General features: G+C 34.5%; 1 protein-coding gene across 6 annotated transcripts in view; it reads right to left on the bottom strand.

Moving 5' to 3' along the window:
- Nucleotides 1-19,532, bottom strand: part of LOC145962170 (uncharacterized) — a 146,542-nt gene that overhangs the window by 121,397 nt on the left and 5,613 nt on the right. For 2 of the 6 annotated variants that reach the window (XM_083083102.1, XM_083083107.1), the window contains exons 1-4: nucleotides 12,741-13,576; nucleotides 10,892-11,103; nucleotides 9,420-9,958; nucleotides 3,883-4,082 (exon numbers count right to left, since the gene is read on the bottom strand). In XM_083083102.1, the coding sequence (XP_082939228.1) occupies nucleotides 3,883-3,889 (7 nt within the window). In that variant the 5' untranslated portion in view covers nucleotides 3,890-4,082; nucleotides 9,420-9,958; nucleotides 10,892-11,103; nucleotides 12,741-13,576. Of the gene's footprint in view, nucleotides 1-3,882; nucleotides 4,083-9,419; nucleotides 9,959-10,891; nucleotides 11,104-12,740; nucleotides 13,577-19,532 lie in introns of those variants that run through there. The other 4 variants (XM_083083103.1, XM_083083105.1, XM_083083104.1 and 1 more) reach the window with 4 other exon arrangements.

Consider the following 19,532-nt stretch of genomic DNA (forward strand, 5'->3'; position numbering starts at 1 on the left):
CAGTATGGACTGCCGTAAATTATCAAGAATAATTTATTATTGCGAGTTTATGATATTCACGTTTCAAGGCAGTAACATGAATGTAATGTAAAGGGTAACTGCAATTCGACAACAATGTAAGAAAAATACCTAATTTTATTGTACATAATCAACTTTATTGTGTTTATATGTTTATTATTCATATGATTATTATTAAATTTATATTTATCTTTCTCGTCGCGATGCAATATTTCTATAGGCATTGCTATTTGCTCATTAGAAAAGAAAATTTCGCAACAACCGCTTAAAATTAGTTTTAAATTAATTTCATATTCACACAATTCGAACTTTTAATTGCATTTTTCTAATATATCAATATATTATCGTGGTGCTGTCGTGAATATTTTAGTGAATATTTTATGCTGCAATTTTTACGAAAGATGAGAAAGCGAAAGATATCCGACGAATTTCAACAAATATCCGTGTAATTATATATTTTATTCTCCACGCACACGATTCGCCAATTTTCGAAGAAACATTAATTTGAGTTTAGGAATGTTGACATCGAGACAGAAAGCAGGCGAAATGATTTACAAGCGATGCATATGAGTCAGAGCAAGATGCATATTACGCGAGTCGGTCCTATACAGCATCATCCGAATAACTCAGTATTAGATTTGTGATCGCGATATACCATTTGCGTTGGCAATATATACACACATATATACGCACATACATATAAACATCATAACGATTATAGTTAATCGTGGAATCACATAGACATTTGTACTTCGCATCAAACTGTGCCCAATTGAAGCAACTAAAAGTTTCGATATATATTCGATATATATAGTGATATTTACATGATTCTGTATTTGAAAATTAATCAGTTATTTCTTTTACGATTTAATTAAAAATATTTTAACATAATTTCGAATTTAAAAAAATTCAATTAAAATGTCTATCATAATATAATTATTTCAATATAATTTAAAAAATTTAGATAACAGATTTTGTGTGTGTTTAAAAAAGATAGAAAAGATAGGGATGTAAATTCAATTGATTAATTTATAAAAATTGATAGATTAAATGAATGATAATGTATAAATTTAGAAATAATTATGCCAAAAAATATTTTGATTTTTTATTATTGGATATAATATATTTTAATTATTGAATATCCAGAAAAATGTGTGTATGTATGTGTATATATATATATATATATATATATATATATATATATATATATATATATATATATTGGATAATGATAGTTTCATGCAATAAAATATTTTTATCAAAATCTTGTCAAATTTATATATTACAACATTTTCTTCTTAACAATTACTCAATATATTATATTTAACAATTTTTAATATAATATTGGCGATTTGGTTTTTAATATTTCAATATGAAGGCATTTCAATTACTCGGAAAAATTTAATCTTTAATTGGAGCTCCGTTATTTTGTCATTTCATAGAGAATCTACTGAATTTTGCGAATGTACCACACGCGACCAATTGAGCACGGAAGACTTTAATTATAACAGGCAGAGACAAGATTCGATTAGCATGCGCCGGGACGCGACTTGGATCACGCCAATTATTTCATGTTCGATTATTCGACATAGTCCGAAGACACGCCGTACATAAATTAACAAAACACTCTGTTGTTATAGCACGTTATTTATCAACTCGACGATTCATCAACAATTTAATTAACTTTTATTATCATAAAGTAACTCTGTAAAATAACAAAAGAAATAAGTGTCGAAAGAAAATTGGAGGAGTATAGTAAAGTGTTTGCATTATCAATAATTTTCCTTTCCAGCAGAAATAATTTAATTTCATGACCTAACTTTAAAGAAATTGTTTACTTTTCTTTGATACATCAAAAAATTTGTTCAATTTGCGTTATTTTATTTTGGTCTATCATATTTTACCTATCGAATTTCCGATTTATTTAAAAGTTGATTTTTTACTCGGGAACGTAGACGGTATTTTGCTAATTAATGTTCGTGCTAGCAAACTGCTTTTGCGAACTGAGGTTTTAATAAAGCCTACTGAACGGAGCTCAAATGGCTTACGGTTTATGAATAATGAATGACAAGTCACTGCTCGCCCGCTCCTTAATTGAGGATCCAACGGATCTCTACAGATTGCCGGATAATATTGCAGATTATAAATAACCGGTCAGATTTTTAATTTATTTTGTAATTAAGAATAATCTTAAGAAAAAAAAGCGCGCGGCCGAAACCGATAAACGAAGGTTAAAGATTTCGATTTTCAACGTAAATGTCAGTAAAATGTTGAGTTTAATTCTATATGCACGCGCCACCTGCTAATTGGGTTATGCAAAACAGCTGTTACTCTATGGCCATGTAATGTTCGCCACTGGATTTGCTTTTCGTAGGACCAACGCGAAATTCCGGAAATTTTCACGGAGTTGCCGCCGGGGACTTTGATACATACTTCCGGGAACGCCCGAACCATCAAAGAATGTAATTTACTAACCATGCAGCTATGCGAAATCGTCCTCATCGTGATGTTGCTGATCACGAATTTGCATTTTGATTGGCATCTCGGTAGCGCGGAAAATATAATTTTGATAACTAAGTAATATGATATTATCGCGGATGCTATTTTGTTAATCAATACCAGATAAAACCGCTATCCAAATTATAATGATATCCAAGTAAGAATGATACAAACAGGAAGTAAGCAAGTTTCCAGATAATAGAACAATTAAACAATCTTATATCTAATCTTATATGATATAATTAATTTTCGAAAGAAATAGTAGATGCTTAAAAAATTAATAGTTTTTTCAAGTCATGCATATTATTTAATATGTTTAAGTTAAACTATATTATTTTTGTAAATTCTTTAACCATCTTCTTTAACCTCCATTTAATGCCCTGAATGCGAGCGAGGAAGCAAAGCTTCGAGTTTGGAAAGTAAACATTGCTTGAAATATTCCTGTTTCGATAGGGGAAGAGATGTTGCATGGCAACAACAATCTGTTTGAGTAATAAAATGTTCGAATAGCAGAACACTTGGATAGTAAAACATAAAATGGAGATTCGAATAACGGTGATTTGAATTGCAATCGATACTTTTATTACCGTATACGCGTAACGGAATCTTTTTTTAAACGAATATAGGGCACAGGCAATTCGACAAGAAATAAAATTTCAAAAAAAAAATCACGCGCTCTATACCTATTATACACGATTAAAATCTCGCATATGCTCTACCAACACAGCAATTCGCACGCAACGAATTTAACTGTAACGTATCACGATGTCGTGCGCAGAGAAGGATTTTTATCGGCGTTATTAAATCGCGCGCCACAAAATTTATTTGCATGAGAAATAAATCGTCATTCAATGTAATTCATCAAACTGACTGTTCATAAAGTAACGAAGTGAACGCGCATATGTATGTACATACGCATCGTTTATTGCGTTTCGCATTTATACAACCCCTGGGACGCGGTTACATTGACAAAATACTCGAGTGTGCTTTTGCTTTTGATTGCTTGTCTTGCTGCTCGACTGTGTCAAGCATCTGTTAAAAAAATGCACTTTCGAGGACCTAATAAATCACACTTATTGTTAGTAAAAATGTGACTTTTAATTGGATATATATATATATATACTTGATGTCCTTATCTTTCCTACATATAATAAAAAATCTATATCCTATATATAATAAAAAATTCAATTTTTGTAGGAGTCGAAAACTCGATAAACACTTCATCGAGAGCAATATTTGTAATATTTGTTTGCATTGCGTTAGCAATTTTCAACAAATAATTGTAGCTGTGAAGTATTGCTTTATGAAGTATTGAGTTTTATGATTGGAATGATAGAAAAGATTTTAAAATACAAACAGACTTACCCTTCATGCCGAGTGATGATCGCACCTTTCCTCGATGCTCCTCTTATGGTTTATTTTTCGTTAGACAAGCACCGCGTTGTCGACGTGTCCAAGAGGTGATTTTGAGATACCGATGCGCGTAATTTTACTTTTAACATGAAAGATGCGGAGGAAGGCGAGCAACGCGAACCACGAGCTTCACAAACATATTTCAGCACTTTCTGCAAGCAATAATATAAATTGTGATTAATATAGATTATGATTAGAATGTGATAAAATAAATACATTAGTATTAAAGCACAAATTTATAAACTGTAATATACTTGAAAAGTGAATATAATGTACATATAAATTGCTGGGAGTAATATAAACTTTCATTTATGAATAAATTTTCAAACGATAATACACAAATAATGTTGAAAACGTTTACATGTACAAACATATGTATAAATCAAAAGAGTTTAATAATAAATGTTGCTACAATTCTTTATTGTTACAGTTGAGTATTTGAGCCGAAACCAATAACAAAACAATGAATGCAATAATCAATTTCAAAATTATATTAAAATACATTTATAATTTAATAGCATTTAATAAGATATGTATTACATGCGTTTTATTACTTAAAGCAATATTATTTTCGAAATTCTATACATATATATATATTCTATACATATATATATATATTCTATACATATATCCTATACACATATTCCTCTTTAATCTACTTATAATCTATATCGTTTGCAGTATCGTTTTGATATCAACGCGACCCACATTACTAGAATTATGAACTTTTCTAAATGTCAGATCGAAATCATTGATATATATAAGGTAAAATTGCAAAAGAGCGTAGTTTTTTGTAATATGTGCGTGTCGTATCGTAGCGTGGAAATCGAGGTTGAAACAATACGATAAGCACTGCTTCGGAAATAATAGACTTTGTTATATTTAATAGAATGAACATGTATGTATATGCATGTGTGTATATATTATTCAATAAAATATAAAAAACTCTCAAAAATCTCTCATTGTACCTCTGAAACTAAACAATTATTTTTGGAATATTTATACATCGGTTATGTGTATATTCGAATAATACTCGGCATTTTACAAAATTTCTCTTGAAACTAGCATTATTTAGTTTATCAATCATCACTTTACAATCTAAAAAAGAGAATCTTCTAATTATTTTAAGCGTTACATGAAATTTTACGATTCTGCAGAATAACATAATTTCGAATTTGTATTCTGTTCTTCGAGATATCCTATCGATATATTCATAAATATCATAATTTCGGTTCCATCTTTCACACAGGTCTAAATTGGGGAGTTTATTCGATTTTTCCAAAAGCCAAGAGGTAAAGTAGTAAAAATTTTACTCTTTGTCCGCGAAGAGAAAAATTTCCCTCTCGGGAGTCGGCAGCGTCTGCCACTGATAAGTAGGCAGAGGAAGAGAACTCCATCGAGATTCTCCCTTTGTTTTCCTTTTTCCGCAATGCTTCGCGAAATTTACGAGGATTACGTCGAGTCATTTTCGAGTTTTCCACCGGGACGTAAAGCCGCCTCGTAAATTGGGATATTGTCCTCGAATTCCGCTTTCCGAAAAGCAATGGCGAAGGTAAAATCTAACGCGGCCGAGTAGCTTTACGGAAGAGCGTTATCGAATTTACGCGTCCCTTACCCCTTCATAAGGGACGACAGAGGAGAAATCGTAAAGAAAAATGCCTATAATATCGTGACGATGATGCCATAAATTTTGTTTAACGTTCGTTTATATGGTCGCCTTTATGTGCATGCGTATATTCATCGACAATGCAAAGTGCATTGTAAACGAATCTTACGGCTACTCGCCTCGTATGCAACCCCCCGTGTACATAAAACAGAATGTGCAAACTTTTTTCAAGTCTACATCGCAAACGTCGGCACGTTCTGTGCCACCCTCGTAAAGGGTGGAGGGTCGGCTTGTTACAAGAATCGCAAGCAGCAAGTTCGGTTGCATCGCTTCTATCCTGCTGTCGTGGCGTATTTATGCGTTTGCCGAAGAAATTTTGTCGTGCACAACATACCGACGAAAATGCGAAGTAAGCTGGATACCGCAAATAGTCGAACGGCAAAAAAAATAAGATGAAAACTGACCGATACGCGATATTCGATTACGAAATATGACGCGCGCACCCACGATAACAGGAGGATGAGTGAAAAGAGATAAACGAAGGAAGAGGAAAAGGAAGACGTGGAGGAAGAGATCGTGCGAGACTCCATAAGAGACGCGTTTATAAACTCGGCACGGAACAGCGTTATCGTACAATAGACAAGACAACGGTCAAGACACGGAAAAGTCGAGCGACGATGAGAGTTCACGGAAAACGGGTTGGCAAATTTATGGAACATGCCGGCTCCTACCAAAGTTGGAGATTTATCGGACTGATAGTTACAAGAGCGAAACGGCGACGACGCCGGTGCACGCGCTCGAAAACTTCTCTACCCCCCTGTAAAAATATTTTCACCCGAGAGACGGAGCAAAGCACACAAGCAAAAGTCCCGGAATGAAAAAGAAACGGTCCCGAGCAAGACAGAGATGTCGATGCTGCGGTCAAGACGTCGAAAAGTTGACAGACGAGAGTTTGTCGACATGAGATTTATGGATTATCGCTCGAGCGTTCGAGATTTATCGAGCAAACCAAACGCGGAGTTGTTGAGAAGAAGTTTTCGTCAAGAACGAAACTGCACGCTCGACGAAAACACTTTAGATGTGAGAAAAGCGGAAAAAAAACCGCAATACCTTTCATCTGACGTAAGCACAATTTTGCGTGAAAAAGAAGCTGTAATAAGTAGTAAACGGCGTTTCAACCGCGATGTTATTTCAAGGAAAGATCGAACCTCCGCGAATCAAGAAAAGTCACAAGGATTTATGCGCATGCGGCAACAAAGAAGTTTTATGTAGTAAAAATGTCAAAGTTTGAAATTTACCGAATTCAAAAGAAAGAAAGAGAGGGGGTATCTTTACTTCGTATCGTACTTTCTTTCGCGTGGAAACAGTATTTTGGAGCAACAAAAAAAGAGACGAGATCCTACAGATTCGAGCAAACACGACTTTCGTGCCATTGTTCTTATCGCAAAATGTGACCCGGAAAAAAAATAAAACTTGGAAAGATTTACAATAGCGATTGTGGAGAAATTTCGCGGCGAATCTGCCGAAGCTCGCGATTTATCGAAGTAGAAATAAAAGGATCAACGGTACTGATCCTTGAGAATCCTACAATTGTCTGTAGCATATGCCTTTGACCTTTGTCTTAGAATCCGTAAATGTTTAAATAGGGGAAAGAAGAAGTTCGACAAATATTTTCAGATAAGGAACAAGATTCTCAATAATATTTTTCTCGTCAGAGATTTTCTTTGCAGATAATGTAGATTATAAGATCTAAGAAAAAGAGAGAACGTGAGTTTTACATGAATAAAAATCGTTTTTAGACAATGCTTTACTCGAATTTTACGAATATTTTATATTTAGATATCTCTCTTTAAAATGACAATTCAATAAAGTATGACAATGTGTTTGATTAATATTTTTCAAATATTTGCATTTGAAAATCTTATTTGACGAAGATACAAAGTATCATTTTCTCTCTGCATTTATAAGAACGTCAAGAGGACTCATCTTCAAATATAATGATATAAGGATGTATTTTCAAGTATAGAAGGATTTCTGGAAACGGCAAAGGAGAAATTTTCACGACGAAAGTGCAAAAGTTTGAGACTTATCGAAGCGACAGTAAAAGGATCAACGTGGCTGATCCCAGAAAAGTATTTCACAGCATACAATAACTTCTCTTGCTCTTCTTGCTCTCATGAATATTTTCAGACAAAAGTACAAGGAAAAAGAAAGAGAAACAGAAGAAGACTGATACAAGAAAAGCGCAAGACAAATAATAAAACTGAAGAGAAAAAGCAAATTGATGGTGAAATAAATGGCTGAGCTTATTGTAGATAAAATTTTCATGTACGAGACAGTACATTATTTCATTATGATATATATAATATATAAAAAAAGTAATATTAAATACATATACATATATACAAATAATATTTGCTTAAGAATATAGAGTGCTCGCATATTTTTATCATTAAATATATGATGAAAATATTCTCAAGAAGTACATTTTTTTTAAGTACATTATCTGGAACAACTTTGTCATTTGCACACTTGTGAATATGCGAAACTTTATCAGAAAAAATATTAATATTTATAAATATTCATAATGCAATAAAAGCAATACATTATCAAAAAATAAAAAAGTAGTTAAAACAAATAAGTGAATGTTTAATATTAATCAAGTGAAATGAATAAATCGATCTTGCCGTCTGCCGCGCAACACATCGGACCGTTACTTTCCAACAACAATGGTAGATATAAGCAATGCAAAAGCGGAAGAAATGAAAGGCTTGATGGAAGAGAATGCGAAAATGTGCGCGAAAGAATGGCGGAGCCGGCAACACAACAGTGAGGATGCAGAAGCGGATTCCGTTCGGGAAGGGGGAATAAAGGGATCGATGCGGGATCGCAGATTGCAGGAATTTCCGGTTTCCTCGCATCCGCGATACTTATCGCGCTGCGAATATGTAGCATCGCGAAACCAATGTTCGCTGAATGTCACACAAATTCTCGAGACTTTCCGCCGAGCAATCGAACTCGTTGAAAAGTCGCGCAGCATCTCTTCGTTCCGGATTTATGGATACGGTTGACGTGCATAGGCGGATCAAAGTCTTGACAGTGCGCTTGAAGAGCGTAAAAAATATATATAATATATATATATATATATATATATTTTTTTTTTTTTCTTAATTGTAAGATATTTAAATCTAAAGATTATAAATAATCTTTAGATTTAAATATCTTTCAATTAGATTAATCTTTTTATATATTTATCAGAATATCAGAATATAATTATCAGAATATAAACATAAAATTAGTTTGGTCAAATTAATGATCATCAATCTCTTTTTAGAAACGTGGACAAGTACAAAATATAGAAAATAATATAAAAGTATTACATTAAAAATATATAATAATAATAAAAACTATTGTTTCTTATTTTTTTAAATAGTTATGCATTTGTAAAATTTGTGAAATTCATTTAAATGCACCTATGCATGTTGTTACATCTATATTGTACTATTCTCGTTCAAGAAGAAGGAGAGAACGTGGCTTTCCTAAATTTGACCGAATACAATGTCTCCGAGCGGAAAGGCAAAGAAGAAAATAAAAATTTATACGTATTCGTATATTGGCTTCTCGAATAAGTATTATATATTCAGTGCGACGAAGCTAAACATTTACGATAAGATGCGTTTTTGTGCGTGGAGACTATTTTCGAACATTAAGTTTTTCATATAATCTTTAATAAAACGATAATCTTTCCATTAAGAGAAAGCATCTTATTGCATCCTTGATTTCATGGCATTCTAAATCTTAAACAATAAATCTAATTAAATAATAAAAAATATTATTTTTAACACATGCAAAAATTATTATTTTTAACACATGCAAAAATTACCCTCGATGATTCTCGATGACCCAGGATGTTCCTCGATAGAATTCTTCGGGGATATCGCACTTCGATCTGTTAATATCGAATAACATGTCACTGAAACTCGTAAAACTAGCGCGAGCACGTTAAATTGTCCGAAAAATCGGCAGAATCCGTTTCCAAAATGAATATCCTCACAACTTTCTCCGAGCTTGAGATTGAGATTTTTAAGGATGTGGAAAATGCACTGGAACTTTTAAGAGTCTCTCAATTATCCCACATACGTCATCGATCGGTTCTATCGCGTTGCAAGGTGTCCGCAAGAATCGAAGAGAATCCCTTGGCAGAAGATATTATCCGAGGGCATATACCGAGTTATCCTTTATCACCGTGCATTATTCTCCACTACCTATTAATGGGATATCGAGAATCGCTCCCTCTCGAAACGCGCCAACGTCCGCGCACCTCTTTAATTCTTTCTGCTGGTATTCTCTTGCTATTTTATTCCGATCACGCTCTCACGTTCTCATTCGATCTCTTAGTTCTCCCCGTGCGACGTACAGTTGCTACGTGGAAAGTAATAGGGACGTATTAATAAAATGGTCGTCCTTAATAACCATCGATTTCAATGACAGTCGCGAACCACGTCGACAGCAAGGTTATTATTAAAGATAGGGAATAGCCTCGAAATTCCTTTTCACCGATTGTGTATATTTCCAATATGCTCCGATATCAAAAATATCAATGATAAAAAATATTCACGGAAATTCTCTCTCTGTTGCAGGTAAATTTAGTGGATCATGTGACGTGCGCGATGCAGCATTAGATATTACTTAAACAAATAATCGTATGAAAATTTAATATAAAATAAAAGTATTTACGATTATTATATTCATAAATCAAAATAAATGATTATCTTTCATATAATTTACATCCGTAAATATCTATAAATGTTTATAAATTTAATTTGAAAATGGTCGTTGAAAATGGAAATTAATTATTGGGAGACAAAGAGAACACTTATAATAATATAATTTCAATAAGCAAATATATTTAAAAATATAATATTAAATATTTAAAATCATTATTTATTTGTGAATATATTTTAATGAATATTAATATCATGAAAATTAATATTTAAAATAAAAAAATAAAATGTATTTTGTGGGAAGCATTATGAATGCTCATTTATGTTACTTTTTTTTTATTAATTAATTGGTCTCGACGGGACCTCACCAATATCGACCTAGTTAAATTTACGTTATATAGCATAATAGTGTAAATAAAAATAATAAAAAATCTAGCCATATCTACTCAAGTCCATGTATTTCTGAGGATTAATAATGAAAATTGTTAATGATACTAAAGCAAGAAGTATATTAACGATAATATACAAAAGGTATAATTATTGGAAAATAGCACACAATATTTTTTTTAAATGAAATTTACAAAATTGTCGATAGAATTGAAAAACGAGAATGACAAGCGAATAATAATACCTAAACAACCAGGCTTCGCTCCACATCTTCTATAGAAATATTGATAGTAGCGCGAGAATATGAGTGATATCTTGAAAGATCAACGAGAATTACGACTGTTTTCAGTAATAAGAAGCAAGGTGACGAACTCCTCGATTCCGAGTTCAAAGAAAAATTCTCATCGAAGTCACGGAGATCCCTCTTTAATCAACAGCAAGTGGACTCGTTGCTGGCTAAAAGAAACGCCAGGTTCGATAAAGACCAACCATTACCGATCAACACATTTGCGTGCATTGTTCATATGCATGTTTCATATAATACAAGTTGATCAATCGCGTTTTCAGAACGCGTAAAACACGTGATGAATGCCTAATATTAATCGTATACGAAATAAAGAATTAACAAAAATGAGAATAATTTTTACGATCTAATTATGCATTATACGATATTTATTCTCAAAAATTAATCCAATAGAGAAATACTTTAATCAAAAAAAGCTTTCATATGACTACAATGTGCCTTTGAATTTAATCGTGAATGCATTAATATGTCCATCGAGCGCAAACGATAACTTCTCGCATTCTCTCCCATCAATACGGTCCTCATATACGTTCGCGCTGAATAGAGCGTGTGTCGCGCGAACTTTCCAAAATTGAAAAACGTTTAACGATTTTAATTTTATCTATTATTTTAATTTTATTTATTTTCAACAAATCATTAACGATTCCTTATACATGGCGCTGCCCTTTATCGCGCCGGCGTAAGCTGTGACTCGCGCTACTAAAAAGATCCTCTCTTTAAGAGCGGATTATCGCTCCTATCCTCCAAGAATATCCCGGACGAACGCGCTACTCGAAGTGGATCGAAGGATTCGCGCTTGCGGCAGGATGAACGAGACTTTACACGAAGACGAGAGACCTGACCCGACACGTATCCCGTTACCCGAGGCATATCTCCAGAGATTACTCTCTAGAAACGAGCGCGGAAATATCCTGGATGCTCCCGCCGGAAATACAGTCGCGCGATCCTAAAACGAAAATGTATAGCGCGGGTTTGAAACATCCGTCGGGTCCTCCGGATCGCGACGTCACATTCGGAAGCGAGGTCCTTGGAGACCGCGCGAGAAATCGTACTATATACTATTTTTCACAAGAGATTAAAAGAGGAAAAGATAGCTCTACGGTATGTCTTGAAAATTCCGACGCGGAGAAACCGCGAGACAACGTGAATTTTTCAAATATATCGCGATGTTTCGGTAAATAATAAATGTCACGTTATTTATAACGTTGACGTTGCTTCCAGCGTGGATTCCTAGCGATTTTATATATCATATTTAAATATTACTTGATTTTATATATCATATTAAAATAGCACTTGTAAAAATAAAATAACGAATACGAAAAATAATCTTAATTTAGCAATAAAATATTAATAAACATGACAGTTTTCTTGAAAAAAATTTATGATAAATCACAAACTGCGCTGCTAAAAGTTAATCGAACGATCATTTCCCGGCCATTGTCCGTGAAATTATAAATATTCATAGGGCGAGACTATACCCGCGAGTAATATTATCAGCAATGGAGGAATATATATAGCCGTGGAAGAAATTGAAAAACCTTAATAAACGCAATAATCAATTATCTTAAGGGTGAGTGGCTGAAATCTTGATGTCAAGAAACGACAAGTTATTACGGTGGTTAATGTGGCGCGCTAACCGACGAGGGGGTAAAAAAGATTCCGAATCCCGCGTCCGTGAAGGTCAGCGGTGGTGCGGGCACACTTGACCTGGTTGCGACGAACGTAGCGCCAACGAGCGTGTCGTCGAACGACAGACGTCAGAGCGCAAAATTGTAATGCAAACACTCACGAGCGACTCGATTCCGCAGGCACGTCACTTCAAATTCAACGCCGACACGTCTCGTACGATCGCCGCACTATCACTGGCATTCATGAACGACATCGCGGAGCAACTGCGTTGAATGTGACCTTAAGTAGGGCGATTATTTCGTCCGATCTGCCTACGCACTTTGAACAACTACAACAATGATCGACGAGAAAGTAGACGCGAAGATCCTGTTGTCGAGCGAGCTGTCGAACCTGTCGATAAAACTTGCCTCTGAAAGGGCCTCGTTATATGAAAACTCATGTTAATTAGGTTTAATTCATAAATCATATTCGCGAAACTATTTCCATCTACGAGCCTTTCACTACAGAGCTACTTATAGATTATCGATAAATCTTGTCGCGAAAAATGCAATCATATCTCTCGTTTAAAACTAGGCACCCCCACCCCCGATAATCTGCTTAAATGCAAAGTGGGAGTTTTACGACGCGATTGAATCCTAAAGGAAGAATTTCCCTGCTGCAAAGTTGACTCGACAAATTCCCCGCTTACGATCCAAGGGGCACAAGTACCGTATTTTAAGTATACGAACGGGCGATTCGCGCTTTTCCGTGGGCAACGAAAGTGGAGAGGAGAAACGGAGACACCTCTACGGCAGTGTTCTTTGGCCGCGGGCGCACTGCTACTGCCGAGGTCTCCTCTCCCTCGTGGGGCTAATGCACAGAGGATCCCGTACGAGGGGTTGACCCAGTTAAGGGTAGAGTCAGGGCCGGAGAGTGCGCGCTACGGACGCGTCCACGTCGCGGTACGTACTGAACCGTCTCTCACCACGTACGTACACTCTCTTTCTCTCTCTTTCTCTCCCTCTCTCTCTGTCTCTCTTTCTCTCTCTGTCCCTCTCTGTCTCTCTTTCTCTCTCGCTCTCTCTCCCTCTGACTCTAAAGCTGCGCGGTAAGGCCGCGAGAGCTCGTTTCTCCTTTCGCGGTTCTCACATTCTGCCGCCACCACCGCCAACCACCACCACTGCCACCATCACCACCACCACCATCAGCAAATCGACCTTCGGCGTAGCCGATGTCGTCGTCGCTGGGACCGCCACCGCTGCCGCCGCCGCCGCCGACGCCGCCGACGCCGCCGACGCAAGCCCTCTCGCCGAAGCATCCCCTGAAACTAACCCCTATCCCCCCGCTCTTAGCTTCGACCAAGCTCCCCTCCATATTGATCAGTGCGCGCGGTTCGTAGGCCGCAGCATCCAACGCGCGTTGCTACACGTTGTCAACATGCTTAGCAGACCGAAATCCCACGGTGTGGGACATAGTGACTGGGCCCCGGCCGCGAGAGCATCCGCAGAATCGCACGCCGCATATGAAAGTGATAGAATTAATATGTATCAAGGGATGCGCCTTGTGTGTGACCGCATGAAAAAAGCTCCAGCCGACCGCGAGCTAGCTACCCCAGTGGCTTGTTTAAACGTATCGCGCTGAGGAAAATATTGATTTAATCATACACGTATTTTGCGGTCCTCTCTTATATATATTCTCGAATATTTTCGTAGTAAAATTTCGTTATAGAATAAATTCGCGGAACAGAGAGGAGGATATTTTAAGGATATTTCTTTATATCGTTGAATCGATAATATTGCTCATAATGTCTGATAAATAGAAAACGAGACGTCGAAAAAATCGTCGAGATCTCCTCGTTAATTCGACATTAAAATTACATTCCGGTATCAACAAAACATTATATTTCGATATTATTTCGCGGCAAATCGTTCTCGTTCTGATCGTGCATTAAAAGCGCTTACGTTGAAATGTTATGAACGCATAGCAACAACAAAGAACAAATACTCGTATGCCGGAAATCCCTTACCCTCTCTTTAATTACCGCGACACAGATGCGCGCTGGTGCCGTTTATTAATCGATTAAAACCACGTGCGTCCGCGTAACCTCGGCTCCAAACTTTCGAGGGGTTTTCATCGACGAGATTTCATCGTTTGCCGAATGTAACATTCATGATGTAGGCTAAACTAAAACAAGAAAGATAAACCCTGAAATGATTCGTTAATAAAAAAAAATGATTCCTTACTTGCAAATATACTTTTATATAAAATATAATATTTTATATAAAATATTGCATTTGTTAATATCCATTTCTCTGCGTTCAAAAGATAAAATGTGACTAATGATGTAACACATGACAGATTATATGCATTATATAAAAGAATTAAATATATAAAAGAATAAAATTATATAATATATAAAATTATATAAAAAAATAACATAAAAAAATTAACAGAAAATTCTAAGAAATTTTTTAAGAAAAAACATGCAACATATATAGCTGAAGCATCGTTAAATCGCGATAAAGGATTAATCTAGGGCTTTTCGTGTCGAGCAATCATTGCAAGTAATGACGTGATCAGAAAGCAATGCGAGCTTTTCGTGTCAAGCCATCATTACCGCACCATTATGAGTGTGCGGTGAGATTGTGAGAGAACTATTTTTCTATTTATATTTTGCAAATTAATAAAAAAGTAATAAAGATTGCTAATGTATGTTCTTTCTCTATGCTCTAACTTGTAATTTGTAAATAATAATATAGTGATAAAACCGCAAAATATCAAGCTTTTAATTACATCAGAGGAATATAATGCTCCTTCAAATTTACTGTTAAATAATTATTCAATCATTATAATTCAAATTCGTTATAATTTTACAATCATATATTTAAGTGAGCTAACAACATTTTGCAATTCAGACTATCGCTTCTACATCAAATCCTTGAGTCGAAAAGAAATACTTTTCTTTTTTTACATATATTGATACAATAGTTTCAGCAAGGAGAGCACTTCGCTCGCAGAGATTGACAAGTCGCGCTTTTGCGAGACAAAGTTTCACATTCGTACGTTCAACTGTTCCAAGAGCAGAATGCGAAACTTCCGGTCGAGTGTGATTGCCGTGGCAAAAAGCTACCCGGGACTTTACGACCTTCATTTCCCGACTTAATACGTTTCTCCGCTAAAGTGGCGGCGAAATGGAGCGAAAAAAGGGAGAGATGGAAACGAAGCCAAATCTCTTGTCGCACAGGGACCCTAGTATGGCCTTCCGCTGAATGCATCGCTCCCAGTGAAATCTCGCACCATCGCGGTAAAAGAAACAAAAAATTTCACTTTCAGTTTCAAAAATACGCGATAGCTTAAAGTCGCGCATTTTTCGTATCTTTGAATTAACGTACATAATATATGTATTCCTGTCGAGCGCAAAAAATATGTATTTCTGGCGCTTTTTTTATCCCGATTGACTATATTTAAAGTGCATTTCTGCTGTATTAACGATTATTGAGCTTTTATGTGGGAATGACAAATATGTTTTAAATATTTGTCATACACACATATATGATGTCTCTCTGGTATCAATGCGGAAAAATGAAAAAATTTCATGACCTCATCTTGTTGCTCTCAACTTCGCATTTGACGAGCGATATTTTGAATGCACATAATTGCATACAAATAATTCGCATAATAAATTAATTATTACAAGACCAATCGAGCGAGCAAATCGAGCGATCGAACGTGTAGTTGAATTTAAATCAAATCACGTGAAAACACGTCGAGCTTCACCTGCTTTATTAGCGAGTGACTATCGGATAGAGATTCCTGTTATAAACGATTAATTATTACACCCGCCTATTAGATTTCAGTGAATAAACACGCAAAATTGGCCATTTGGGACAGGGCTGTTGATTAAATGCACGGCGCTATTTTTTTTGCCGAGAGTGATAAAGCTTGCGATAATAATAAATTTGTTTGTTTGCGAAATGACATATTCCGTATAGTTTCTAATAGAAAAAGTGTGATAAAATGATGCAAAAATTAATGCACATATCGCCCGTAATACGCTGTGACAGATTCGTTACCCATAAATACGTGATCCAATATAAATGATAACACAAGTTCACACAAATATTGAAATTTTATCAAAGTACCGATCTACTCTTTTAATGCACTCGAATACGCATACCGATGCGCAACATACGTCAACGAAAATCGATTATCCGCGTTACAGATTCAATGAAAACAATGTTATTATTTTTACTTTATTACTAAAATAAACATACATGATTGCAAACAAATAATTACAAATAAATCTTTCTACCTTTGTCACGTTTCAAATGTAAAGAGTTTTCGTATTGTACATTAATTTTCGATCTTTTGGATATAAACGCTATATTGCTCCTATCAAAACGTAATTCTAGAATATATATATTACTTTCATGAATGATGGGATGTAAATCTATTAAACGGATAAACTACAGATCCCCTCTAAACACCATTTAATCCTTTGAACCTTCCTCAGTTCACTATGAGAATGTCTTCATTGCTATCTAGTTTCAGTGTGCTATCGATCTGACTATGAAACCATATTGGTCAACGTGTTGGTTAGATGCACCAATTTGCACCTCAAAGAGCCAAACTAGTTGCTATGAGTAACAGTAATTTCATTGTCCCCTGATACCACTAACGGCGCGGTATGTTTCTTTCACCGAACAAGTAGTTTTAGTAACAAGTACTAATGCTGTCAACATTATATTAAAATTTGTTTAAAATTTAATTTCACTCTCGCTTCAATACTTGTGGCAATTTTGATATAAAATTCTCTCAATTTTTGATATTTACAAATACTAATGTAAGATAATTATTTTTATAATGCAAACATTTTTGCCCCTTGAATATATTATAATACATTTTATCGCTTAGGATTTGAAGAATAGAATAATAAAAAAAAAGAAATTAATAATAAGAACAAAATGATCAATATGTTTCCATTAATTTCATATTATTATTATAATTATTACTATTATTATTATCTACTGCATATGAATAGTATTATTTTTGCCTCTATTTTCTTTCTTCATATATAAGCATAAAAAATGCAGAAATTGTGAGGTAAAATATTTTTAACGAAATGCGAAATTTGAGAGAAAGATAGGAATTCTCTCCGAAAAAAATGAGAAAATAAAAACAGACGGTCAAACAGAAGCGATGTGCTGATGCATGCGTTTAAAAAATTCCACGCGGTCGTAATACCGCGGATTTAAATTTTCCAGTTATAATTACAAAATGCCTCATATATCTCGTCATTATAATTATTTCCCATAAAATCATGAATTATTATATGTAAAATCACTAGAGGCTTATTTTACATATAATCAATTAAGCTTCTCCATAAACGATAAATATCGCTCTCGATATTATTACATACACAGTGTCCATTACGCAAATAATTACGTTAAGCTACAGAGAGAATCAAGTTATCAAGAATACTCGATCTCTTTTTTCACACGTATGTATGCCAATAATCTCCGATGATTAATCCTTGCAGAGGCGCATCAGTAACCCGTTTCAATTTCGGGGACCAACATCGCCACTTCGTTTGCAAATAAAGAGCGAATGTTCCATAAGATTTTATCAGGAATTATTCACGTTTTATACGTCGTTATAAAGACTTTTCGCGTTTTGTCATCATCTATATCTCGAATTTTCGCCATAATGATGGTAGCGAATAATCGATTTGCACGTATTTTTCGCTTCCGTCACATCGAGGCACATCAAAAATAAGAAAGAATATATGATACAGAATGCGAGAAAAGCCGGAAATGAAATTTCTTATGTTGGCAGCGTTAGAATCGAAGTGACCTATTTCGCTCGGAATACAATACTAATTCAATTCCTTTCGCCTCGTGATAAGTTAAAAAAAAATCGAAACATGTAAAAAATTCTACAAAATCGCGTAAAACTTTTTTGTTTTTGTTATTGCATTCTTAGAAAATTATAAAATCTTTGAAATAAATAAAAGAAATATTTGCAGCAGAAAAAATCATAAATATGGAGATAATGATTAGATTAGAATTTAAAGTGCACAAGGATTCTAGAGAATTAGAATAAATTCTAAATAAAGCTGATCAATATCAGTCACTGAGATTAAATCATTTTCCTTTAGATTAAACTATATTTTCAATATAGTAGTCGAGACAAAACAATCAGAATCCATGTTTGCGATATCAAAGCTACGTCTATATTAAACATTAATAAACGAAGACTGTGATCTGTCTGCAAGATAAAATATTTAAAGAATAAGAGATTGCAATGTCTCGTATGTATCCCCGCAAGTCTGATTTAATAATTTATCTTGTTCTCAATACAAATTTTTTGCAAATAACAAATCACGAAAAGACGAAATTTTTGTTGCGAATATATTTTTTAGCAAAGAGATCGTAGAGATATTGATCAATCAGTTATTCTTTAGAATTTCTACAATTTTCATATCTTAATATGTGAAAATATAAAAGCTTTTATTTTTATTTCATATTTCTATGGCTTGGTAAAATCTTTTTAATATTTGTTTCATGAAACACAATTGAATGAAATTTTCATAAGCAGAAATTGTTTCGCAGACGATATTTTCATTTTATGTAATCGGTCCCATCTTCGCGTTCTCGATTATCTGACTTCATGAATGAAATATAAATAATTCGCTGATAATCGGATCCGATCAGAAGTGAATCGGATCGGTGATAAATCCAATCGAATATCGATGGGCTCTCATATTTTTGTCATTTCTGTTATAAATATTTTACGACCAATGTTATATACCTCAAAATATATAATTTTTATATATAATATAATATTTATATCTTAAGGGAGTATCGCACGTTATTATGAAAAAGTACAAAAGGATGAGAATATATTAAAAAATTTACAAACCGGAAAGATTACCAGTGACTGAACAGGGAGCGTTGATTTCAGAGATGTTTTG

Source organism: Camponotus vicinus, unplaced genomic scaffold (genome assembly GCF_025532165.1).
Source record: "Camponotus vicinus isolate PSW18456_S1 unplaced genomic scaffold, iyCamVici1.0 SCAF_11, whole genome shotgun sequence".
NCBI classification, from domain to species: domain Eukaryota; kingdom Metazoa; phylum Arthropoda; class Insecta; order Hymenoptera; family Formicidae; genus Camponotus; species Camponotus vicinus.